General features: G+C 38.2%; 2 protein-coding genes across 3 annotated transcripts in view; one reads left to right on the top strand and one right to left on the bottom strand.

Moving 5' to 3' along the window:
• Window positions 1–12,098, top strand: part of LOC148355034 (regulator of G protein signaling 4-like) — a 171,650-nt gene that overhangs the window by 69,197 nt on the left and 90,355 nt on the right. The gene's annotated exons all lie outside the window — the stretch shown is intronic.
• Window positions 1–12,098, bottom strand: part of nos1apa (nitric oxide synthase 1 (neuronal) adaptor protein a) — an 86,431-nt gene that overhangs the window by 31,581 nt on the left and 42,752 nt on the right. For both annotated transcript variants that reach the window (XM_088349597.1, XM_088349598.1), the window contains exon 8: window positions 3,041–3,202. In XM_088349597.1, the coding sequence (XP_088205723.1) occupies window positions 3,041–3,202 (162 nt within the window). The remainder of the gene's footprint in view (window positions 1–3,040; window positions 3,203–12,098) is intronic.

Raw genomic sequence — 12,098 nt, 5'->3', positions numbered from 1 at the left:
TCGTATGAAGAATAGCCATTGTATTTTAATACCATCATAACAGTACCTACTAGTACTAGTTTGTTGAGCATTCTCGAATGTCAATTAAATGTCTTATGGAGTGACAACAAAATATCACATGTGTCAGAGTGCTAGTTTGTTCAAGTATCAAGTGTCCAGGGGAGACTAATATCTGTGGGCTGCAGTAGCGTTATGAGGATGAGCAGGTGGAAGGCTTTTTTTCCTGCATGATGTTCACATCAGCAGGCGTGTCGATTTAGGATTCTTGCGGCGCAGAGCTTGGTAACAACTTGATGGCCCATTGCTCTGAAGATCGCTTCTTCCTTTCTCCAACCGCCAAGTAAATGTAGCTGAAGAGGCTTTGCCTGCTCTGCTAGCTCATTGACTGCATTTTTTCCTCTCCACACCCTCTTCTCAAATGTTCTATTTTATTGCTGCAATAAATATGAAATTTAGAAGGCCTATTCCATTTAAAATTATTTCATTTGAACATTTGAATTTGTGTTTGACTTGACGTCTCAGATGTTTCCTCTGGCACGCATGCTTTCTTGTAATACTTAAGTACCTCTTAAAACTTACAGGATGCCATTGCTGTCAATGGAAGAAAAACTGACAGCACAAACCAGCCTTTTTTTTTTCATTTGTGACTCATGTCGATTGAAATATTGTTCACCCTTTAGAAAAGAATGAACCGGGATGTTTGCGGGCATGGGTGGAAAACTATTCATTTTGAGAAGGTAACAATCCAAGTTGTTATCAAACATAGAGTCAATAGTGACAGCGTGCAACCAAAGTAGTAATATGAGCAAGTGCTTAAACGGCTTTGCAGTGGGAAAAATACAAACACAAAATGGATTATCTTGATAATACTAAAGGAGACATATCAGTCTGAATCAATTTTTGGAACATAACTGGAAAAGAACAGCTCAGTATTTTTAATCAATATTTGAAAGTTCTGCCGGTGGGTCTGGTCTTTGAATTCATCAACAGTTCATCACAGAATGCCAGTGTTCGTTTTGTTTAAGAGAGGAGAAGTTTTCGTGAACAAGGCGTCCTACTTCCTCGTGAGAATTGTCTCCACCAAAATGATTAATTTCATAAGAAGGTAAGTTAGGAGTAAGTAAGTAGGAGGTAGTAAGATAAAACACCAATCCTTTGCTGTCTAGTGGTTTACTTTTCGCGGTTCCAGTACTTTGCAGATTGCCATCGTGCGTTGTGTTCTGCATTGTGATCCGCTAAACTGTCACCCTGTTCTGCTTGTGCGTCAAAAACTTTGCGGTCTAAGTTGTACACAAATATAAACCAACTTGGCAAACCTACCACGTGCAGATCTCAAGATCTCAGATCTTGAGATCTCAGATTTCAAGTGTCTCTAAAAGCTATTATATCAACAAAACGCTGTGGACCAAATAAAGCACTTACAGCTGGGCCAAAACAGTGAACTTCTTGACATGCTAAAAGAAGGAGGAACCATTCTCACCCGACATTTTTGTTTTCCAATAACGTCCACATCATGAGAACAAAATGCTGTATCATCTCAAGGAAAAATTCGATCATATCCTGAATCAATAGTGCAATGGAGCAAGAAGGTTATTTTTTAACATAATCTGATAGTACAGAATTTATTTGTAATTAAAACAAGTTCATAAAGTACAATACCATATTTTCTGCACTATAAGGCGCACTCCCAAAAAAATAGTCTTTTTTATATATTTTCCAAACATAAGGTGCACCGATCTATAAGGCGCTACAGTAGGAAAGACAACAAAACCCTTAACTTTCAGACACGTACAGACATGTTGTCTGTACGATGTCATCAGTCACTGAAATATGTCATGCAACATATCATTGGGAACCTTAAACTTTTGGGATATCAACACGGAAACATCACGATCAGTCTGAAAAGATACCCGAAAAATATAAAGCTGGGGTAGCTCACCAAATATGTCCTCTTGCAGCCATCACATTCGATGATAATACACAACCATGGTCCCTATACACCCGTGAGTGAAGTCAATCCAACCATGTAAAATATTTACGTTATCCAAAACACGCTGAAAAGCATCTCTGCATCGATGGACGTCGCTTGTTGCTAGCTGTCTGTTTAGCTCCATAAAATTATTTTCTCTTAGCCGTAGACCAACCTAACTTGTGATTTCGGCCGAGTCATTCCTAAGACTTAAAAAGTGGTCGGCGGCGCCCTCTGTTGGCTGCGGCTGCATCGGCTCGCTACAACGGGTCAGGTGCAATCGACATTTCGTTCTGTGTACATTGTTACACAGAATGACAATACAAGGAAATTATTATTATTATTTACATCTTTTTGGCCAATGTGTTTTACCCCGTTTTAACCTATACGAACCTATTAATACAAAAAAATTACCCGCCTATATATGTATATATATTAATAATAATATAAGGCGCATGGTCAGCTTTTGAAAAAAAGAAAAAGGATGTCTTTTAGGTGCGCCTCATAGTGCGGAAACTACGTAACTTTTATTTGTTAAAAAAAAGTTGGGCTTTTCATCATTCTAAAGAAAGGTAAAAACATGTTTACGACACATTTTTGTTTTCCAATTTACGTCCACAAGGTGGCAACAAAATGCGGTATCATCTGAAGGAAAAAAGTGGATTGTATCCTAAATCAATAGTGCAATATAGTAACAAGATAATGAAAGAGGTTATTTGTAATATAAAAAGTCGAAAGTACAGTACTGTATTGTACTGTATATAGAGTACTGTTTTATTTGCTAAACAAATGTCTGAGCCGGTAAATAGTTAGTTCTTTAGTTTAAATGTATAATAGAGTATTTAATGAATACATAAATAAAGTTGACTCTATGCAGGTTTTCACTTTATGGAATGCAACCCTGAGGAAAACGAGGGATTACTGTAATCATGTAATACCTTTTTTGTGGAAGAGCTTGAAATCAGATAGATATTTCTCCTTCAACAATCCTGCTCAGTCAAGGACACTAAAAGTACTACTGGTCAGAAGTTGTCAAAACAACAAAAAGCCTGATGCGTGACTCAGACTTACCTGTGCCACAGCGACTTGTGTTTGCTGCTGTTGTTGCTGAAGTTGCTGCTGGAGCAGTTGGATTTGATGGTGAATGGACAAGGGCGTGTTAGGTGACAGCAAGCTTGAGGCGGGGAGCATCAACCGGGGGCTAGAGAGCAGCAAGGAGGCTTCTTCTGAAATCTATAGACACACAGCAGAAGAAGAACCTGACGTAAATACCAACTAAGGATAGGATCACTCAATGAAAGTCAGTTCAAAGTCTTTTGCAACTAATTATGCAATGCTTCAAATGACCCCCGGAAAAAGAAAAGGTCTGTGAGGAACACTGGGGAAATGGAATTTATTGTCATTCCTGCCCATCCTCCTATGGTATAGGCAGGCAAACTACGGCCAATAGGTGCAGGTTACATGCTGCCAGGAAAGTTTCTTAACTCATTCAATGCCAGGCATTCGTTGCGAGAGGGAAGTGTCAGTGCCAGCCAATTTTACGCTATTTTGAGTAAATTTTAGAGTCATTCAAGAAATTTTGTTCAGTAGATTTTTAGGCATATGACATTTAAAAAGAAACCTTCAACCCCCATCTTTCATTATTACAACTGTTTAGTAAACAACAGTTAAACATAGTTAAGTTTATTGGAAATACTCGTTTCCCAAAAAAATGCATTTATGATACCTCCAATATCTAAACGATGCTTTCCATAATACAAGCGCAATTTGTTTGTAAAATCACATTTTATTGCAAAAACACTTTATGCATGAACGATGCATGAACATTGCAAAAACTTTTCAGCGCCTGATGTTTCTGGTGACATGATCACACAAAAATGAACTTTGTCATCTTTTTTAGAAAAATAGAAGAATCTTTACGTGTTAACTGTATGTACTTATCCATATCTTGCATACTCTGACACTGCTTAACTATGCCTACACTCACTATAAGTGGCCCGCCTACACACTTCAATCGCTGGATACAGGGAGCAAGACAAGGAAGTCAGGGATTCCTCAATGTGCGGACAAAGATTTGATCAAAGCCACTTTATCATACTGACATCCTTCCCAGAGGTACTTACTGATGAGCTGCGCCAAACCCTTTATAATAGTTATTCTCAAATGAAAAAATAAAAAATACAAAAAAACATAAACAAAAATATTTAGGGTGTATGTTTTTGCACTCAGGGACAATATTTCTGAAAATGTATACTTATACGTTTGTACGCACTGAATGAGTTCATCAGTCTTGCCAGATTTAAAAAAAAATATGATAATATGAATACATAAGTTAAAAAAAAGTACTACTAATAAAAATGAGTTGAATTTGTGGCTGTCTCCCAAGTATCCACAGCATTCAAAAAGATGGCAAAATTCTTCTATCAGACGATGGAAGGCTTATTTTATCCATCAAAATATTGATCAAACTTAGACAATTCTGAGGTAGCTGTACTGCATTTTTAGTTTTAAAATGCATATTGTCAAATTTAGTGCTTAAAAAAGGATCATCATATATTACTTTGCTTTAACTCGGAGTGAACAGGAATTTAACTCGGGTCACCTAATCCTAACCACTCGACCACCAGTAAAACCTATGATATATGAAAAGGAATTGTACTTTACCTCATTTTTGAACTCTTTACTCACATTGTCATTAGTCTGTGGTACCATGAGTAAAAATAGGGTGATTAATATGTTTGAATTTAAGTAGACAATTAAAATTAAGGCAAGAAGACATTAATCAATTTTTAATTTGCAAGGAGGACAGTGAGAAGAGCTCTCGGATTAAAAAAACTCCAGCTCCTTCCTCCTGCCCTTTTCTGAGCCCCCTCTTTTTATTAAACCTTCAATGTTACAAAAAAACAGATCAGCCTCAAAGGGTGTGGAACTCAAAGAACAGCAACATAATTGGCCGATAGCGACAATGATGCGAAATCAAAAAAACCACACCATATTAAATCCGAGTAAGGAGCAGGCATCCCATGAGATCACCTTTGCTCTTGTCTGATAGTAACAAACTTATCAGTGATGATGACATAAATTCTGATTCCTTTTCATGTGCCATCTACATCACCGGTGGTCTATTGGTTATGTTTCTGTCAATTCGCCGCTACGATCCAGGATTTTTTCCATTACATTCAACCCCAAAGTTCGAGCTGAAGTGAAAAAAAGTGTTATAACCATTTCTAATCAAATACAATATTAAATGGGGTATTTATAGATTAAAAGGAATATAGATATCTTTATATGCTGCTTTTTAAAAAAGATTTACCTACATTTTTGTCACATAGTTTTTGCTTGAATGGAATTACATAAACATGCCATAAATGAGATTTGTCTTTTGAAATGGCAGCTACGATATGAGGAAATTTGGATATGCCCACATTATGTTATTTTGTTCATGTAATAGTGCGGTATCGAAATACAGGCTGTATTGGTAGATACGAAAAAATATATAATGAAAACTTATTTTTCCTTCTGTAATTCTGCCAATTATTTGGAACCAATGTGGCTGCAAATTAAAAGGTTTTCCCACACCATCCCTACTGAATCCCTTTCTTCATTTTTGTGTGCTAGTAACTTTAGCCAGACGTTCCCAAAACTAAATTGAGTGGATATCACTATAAATGTGCAGAAATACAGATGCTCTGCTGCGTCTTGTGGAAGCATGTTAAATGGGAGCCTGCTTTCCCAAATAGCACCAGCGGTGACAGATGATGCAAACAGAGGCAAAGCAGATTTGCGCCTCATGAGACTTAGTTGTGATTGATAGCTAGTCTGGGAGGGATCTTTTACCTAATGGAAGCAAATTGAAGAGCAAGGCTAGCTGCGTACAGGAGTGATTGGAAATAAAATGAATGGCTAAATCTGGAATGTTATCAGTAATGACATTTAGCTTTGCAGTTTGAACATAATTGAAAGTTCGAGAGAGTAAAGGCTGAAGGAATGGCGATAACAGAGCGCAAAACGGTTCAAGGATAAGGGGCACTCAACTTGAGCCTCAGGTGACACACATTTCATTTTGTCCTTTAAAATCGGGTGCTCATCATCTCAACTACTTCTCCTTAAGTACATCAGAGTTCTTGGGTGTCTTAGTTGTTCATTTGTGGTATATGACTTTCTTTGTCCTAATAAATCCAGCATCATAGTTGAGCAGCCCTTCAAAGTGGCAATTTAGAAGAGAACAAAACACAATCAAAACAGAATGAGGCAGTACACAATCTCATTTTCTTCACTGTAAGGAAAAATGTCACCTTGTCTTGACCTGATATTTCCTTGTTCTAGTCTTTAAAAAAGAAAAAAATAATATGAAAAGGGTCTAACGAATGCGATAATTGGACACAGAATACCCACTGGAAATAGGATGCAGCCTGAAAACATGATTTAATGACCGATCCTTAACAAAGGCACATCATCCGTACAAGAATGAGAAGCTGATTTACCGTGAAAGATCCATTTGTAAAGACTCCCATCATTGGGAATAGAACGGGTCAATTTCCTAAGCAATTCATGTAATAATCGGCAGAATATTTCAATAAAAACTGTTGCCATTGTCAGCCCTAATTGTCCCTATTGCATCTTTTGCACAGACACTCCAATAAACTTTGTTTTAGTTTATCATCAATGTTTTCAAATGTTATTTCAAATGGTTCGATGTCGTACATTTAGATAAAAAATTGACATATTATTTGTTTCCATGCAGTTATTTAGCCTGGGTTTGATTTTGGTTGGACTTCTGCTTGAGTAATCAGCTGCCAATCAGAGTTTGGATATCATTTGCTGAGGAATAATTGATCAATGGACGACATTAAATTATAGATCGACTTACACATTGGAGATATAAATTGCTGTTAGTTCTTCTCCCAGATCTCTTGATCTACTTTTTGAGGAAAAGCTTAAGATAACAAGAAAAGCTAAACACTACTAAAAATCATGTCAAGTCATGACAATTTTTGTGATTGAAAGTGAACCGAAACAGTAATGATAATCTTTGACATTCCCTCTGCGTCAGTTACCGAAGACCTGGGTTAGTGGTGTCAGATGAGTTAAAAATTCCATTTCAAGGTGTCTCAAAGACGATAATGCTTTGATGACCGACACTTCCTATCAAAAATAAAAACATCAGAAAGATTTCCTTTGGAAAATAGGTCAGCACAGCAGCCATGTCACGGAAGTCTTCTGTAGACTCCATAGCTACTGCAAACATGGATATGAATTGCTTTCTTATTCCAGGAGGATTTTTTAAAACAGTTTTGCTGGTGTGTTTAAACAAAAGGTTATCTAATTAGTAGAGGTTCAATCATGTGATGAATTGTGAAGCATCTGCAGTACCTGAATAATCCTTATCCCATATGTGTTTTCCGGCTAATTGCTTTTAATGTCAACCACACTCCACTCAAGCCTGTTAAAAATGTAAAAAGTAATCAATACTATTAAGTGACTGCATCATGTCCTGTGAAAGTAGATCAATGAAGACCTAAAAGCATTGGTGTCAAACATCAGGCTTGTCAACAAATAAAATCTGTCCGGTGAGGCAATGCTGAGAGAAGCACAAGAGAAAATTGAACCGCACCATGCCAAAATATGACCTTCAGCTCACTTATGTCTAATGAATGGTGCCAAAGACAAGCAGTATCAGGTCTCGTGCCTGTCTATCTCGTCCTGTTTGATATCGGTCTCCAGAGTCTGGTATTGTTCCCTTCTATCTAGTCCTGTTCGATATCGGACTCCAGTCTCCAGTGTCTAGTATCGATCCCGTCTATCTTGCCCTGTCCGATACCTTCCTACCATCTCCAGTAGCGGATATCGTCCCCGTCTATGTCGTCCTGTTTGATATCGGTCTCCAGAGTCTGGTATTGTTCCCGTCTATCTTGTCCTGTTTGATATCGGACTCTAGCCTCCAGTGTCTGGTATCGATTCTGTCTGTTTCGTCCTGTCTGATATCTGTCTCCAGTCTCCTGTATATGATATCAATCCTGTCTGTCCCGTCCTGTCCGGTATCGACCCCATCTGTCCGGTATCTGCTCGTGTAACTAGTATCGATCTCGTCGGCCTCTAGCTTCCTGTTGTTGCACGCCAGACTTCTGCCTTACTTCTTTCGCCCAGCGATCGCCGAATCACTGGCGTTTGTGTTAACCTACATGACTGCTCCATTCCCATAAAATAAAGCTTGTGTGAGAAACGTAACGCATCTGGGTGCTCCTCCTGTTTTGGTTCTGACAAACTATCCCTAGTGATTGTAAATTATCGTCTGGAACCTGGATTAATAATAAAACCTGGATATATTTACAGAGGTTCAAAGTCGCTTTAGCTCCTTTCTCTAATAAATAAGAAATCTAACAGCAAATGTCCAAAAATCAGACATTTTCAATATTTTTTTTTTTTAATGACAAATGTTTTCAAACAATTACATCAATAAATAATTCAAATAATTTGCTCTGTATTTAGTGATTTCGTTCTATTTTTTTTATTTTCTTGTTCCCATAAGTTTCCCTGAGTTAAATAAGCTGTAGTGGAAATGAATTCAATTTTTGTTTAGCTTTCTTTTAAAAAAATATGCACAGTTGATAATCAACTACAAAAGATTAAATGGAAGAATTTATTTTTATTGTCATTCTTTGTAACTATGCACACAGAACGAAATGTCGATACATCTGACCCGTACAGTTCAACTGTAGCGAGCCAATGTAGCCATAGCCAAACAGGGCGCCGCCATTTTAGGGAGTCATTAGGTGACCCAACCCCCCAATTCCAACCCCTCAATGCCGAGCGCCAAGCAGGGAGGCAATGAGTACCAATGTTGTAAGTCTTAGGTATGACTCGGCTGAGGCTTGAACCAGCAACCTCCCAGTCTCAGAGCGGGCACCCTACCATCTAGGCTACCAAACTGGTAAATCTTAGTGAATTAGTGAAGATCCGGCCTAAAAAGAAATCCAGCTTGATCCATCCCGGCCCGCAAGTATTGACACCCTACCCGACACGACCAATTAAGTTGACTGACAGGACCGTGCCCAAAGCAACCCAAAATATAATATTTTTGTTGGGCTACCACTGGACCAATTAACCTGATTTTGTAGGACCAGCCCAAAAAAACCCCAAACGTCATATTTTATTTGTGAAGACTCATAAGGCATAAGTTTCAACAGTTATCTTGACGAAAATTTCATGGCCTGCAATTTTCAAGTATCACTTTCTCCCGCTGTATTTTGCGCAGAAAAAAAGAGTAACTTTGGGACATCAAAATAAGAGGCCAGACACAAAAAACGCACTGGGCTAATTACGCAGAAAACTACTGCAGCCCACAAGGCTTTGAAGAGATTTGTACGGATTAAATAAATGAGAAAAGATATATGAAATTGTTATTCCTATAGTCTGAATATCAAAGGAAATAATCGAAGATCATGATCAAAAACTAAATAATAAATATAGAATAAAATTCTCTCTTCACTCTTTCTTGTGCATGTTTGCCTTTTCAGTTCCCCTGTTTTTAGTTGATCTTTTACTTGTCGCTGCTCAACTTGGGCAGTCAAAATAGATGCACGCTAGATTGCAGAAGGGGAAAATATCAAATAAATGAAAATAGTTGTCTTGTTTTCCTTTAGTAATTTGAGGGTGATTTTTTTTAAGGTCGGCCGTAATAATGACGGGTTAACTTCAGGTGGAAATTAAGTTGCACCATTAACCACAGCGGCAATACGTTCTTAAGAGAGAGGGGCAGAGAGACAATCAAGAAAAATGACGAATGGATTTCAAACAGGGAGGCGGCTCAGAAAGAGGAGCAGAGAGGTGAATAAAAAAAAGCTTAGCAAGAGAAAAGTGGTGGATTAAAAAAAAAGCAGCTAGAGAGGAGCTGTGGATTTAAACAAAACAAAAAAATCCCACTGCGAGTGAAGCGGTAGATTATTATGATATATATATATATATATATATATATATATATATATATATATATATAGGGCAGCACGGCGGCGCAGTGGTTAGCGCTTGTGCGGCACAGTTCATGTCATGGGAACCTGTCGTGGGTTCAAATCCAAATTCCTGTGCGGAGTTTGTATGTTCTCCCTGTGCTTGCGTGGGTTTCCTCCGGGCACTCCGGTTTCCTCCCGGTTCAAATTGTCCCTAGGTGTGAATGAGCGAATGAGTTGTCTGTCCCTGTGTGCCCTGCGATTGGCTGGCAACCAGTTCAGGGTGTCCCCTGCCCACTGCCCGGAGATGGCTGGGATGGGCTCCAGCCCCCCGCGACCCTAATAAGGATAAGCGGTATGGCTAATGAGATGAGATGAGATGAGATATATATATATATATATATATATATATATATATATATATATATATATATATATATATATATATTAGTGACCATATATGGTATTGTACTGCGCTTCTACCAATGAATACAAATACAGAGAGGAATGAAAGCAACATATTTCGTGAATATATTATTTCAAAGGATAGAGTCCATTTAGTTCTAGAACATTGCAAACATAAATCCCGCCTTTTCTCAAGGAACATGAATGACGTTAATATTGGAGCTGGAAACACAGAAAATCCATCAACAATTTGAAAATATAAGGGAAAGCAACCACGAGCGTGCTTCAAGTTCAGCAAGTGTTGTTCAGGTGTCAATGATCATTTACATACAAATGAACTGAATATTATTATATTAAATATTTAAATGGAAAAACAAATATGGTATATATATATATATATATATATATATATATATATATATATACACCACGGCAAGGCAGTGTGCGGCAGTTATGGGGTTATGAAATCGAACCTTCCTGTGTGGCGTTTGCATGTTCTCCCCGTGCTTGCATGGGTTTACTCCAGAAACTTTCCTCCTACATTCCAAAAACATGCATGTCAGCTTAATTGGCCGGTTCTAATTGTCCCTAGGTGTGAATGAGCGGGTGAGTTGTCTGTCTCTGTGTGCCCTGTGACTGACTGGCAACAACTGCCCAAAAATAACTTGGATGGGCTCCAGCACCCCCGCAACCCTACTAAGGATAAGCGGTGCAGATAATGGAACGATGGATGGATCTATACCCCATAATTGTAGTCAGCATTTAATTGGGAGCCCTCTAAACATCCCAGTCCAACAGCTATGGCACACTTTGAATGTCATCAATTTACAAGTCCGGCCCCCGTGTGAGTGTTTTTTCTACCATTTGCCGCCTGAAATAAAATTAGTTTGACACTGCTGCTTTAAGGAAACATATCCTAAACTGACTTAAGGAACGCCCCCACCCAAAAAAAAATCTGATAAGGACACACAACACAGGACAGTTTAATGGGAGCAGACAATTACAGATTAACTTTTCAGTTTTGTGTGTTAGCAAGTACAACCCCAAGAGAGTCCAAGCCCGCAGGGACAAACACCACTGTATTTGGAACGAAGCAGACACGAGGGACACAAACATCCAAATGCACCCTAATTCATCCAAATTGTCGTAACTTTTCTATTCTAGAATAAATTACATGTGTAAGCAGCAACACAAGACTGCCTCAATGAAATGCACCATATTTGTTTATGGGATTTCTCACTAACTTTATTGATGCAGGGGCAGATAAAACAATTCATAAAGGCTTGCATTATTAAGAGCCAAAAAGTGTTTAGTAGGTCTTTTGCTTCATTCTGTCACAAAACATTGCAGAGCAAAGAAATATCTGGGTTTGTATTTACATATGTGAGCATACCCTGCAGTGTTTTCCTTTTCAGCCTTTTTGTTCCTATTCAACCAAATGAGACAAAATAAGAATACAGATGAGGACCTTTTTTTATAGTTTTATGTGTGATGGGGAAAAAAAATCATGCTTTATTTATGTATAAGACCAATTCCTGACTACTTTGTTTGATAAAATACACCAACCACAGTGTACTGCTCTGAGCCTCGAAAAGACAGAGTTGCCCCACTCCAGCTCCCCAGACAATTTAGTGACATCAAGTTGATTGTGCTGACTGGAAAAAGCGGCCTTTATTTGCCTTTGTGTAAATACAAATGACATTCTGCGTGTTTGGTAAAATCGATGACTGTATTATAGATTCACCAAAGGCAGGTCTTAGTGGTGATGAAAGGGTTGT

Source organism: Urocampus carinirostris, chromosome 12, assembly GCF_059441175.1.
Source record: "Urocampus carinirostris isolate Australia breed hairy pipefish chromosome 12, RoL_Ucar_1.0, whole genome shotgun sequence".
Taxonomy (NCBI): Eukaryota; Metazoa; Chordata; class Actinopteri; order Syngnathiformes; family Syngnathidae; genus Urocampus; species Urocampus carinirostris.
Note: the sequence above shows the minus strand (reverse complement) of the source record. Positions and strands in the feature narration are given on the sequence as shown.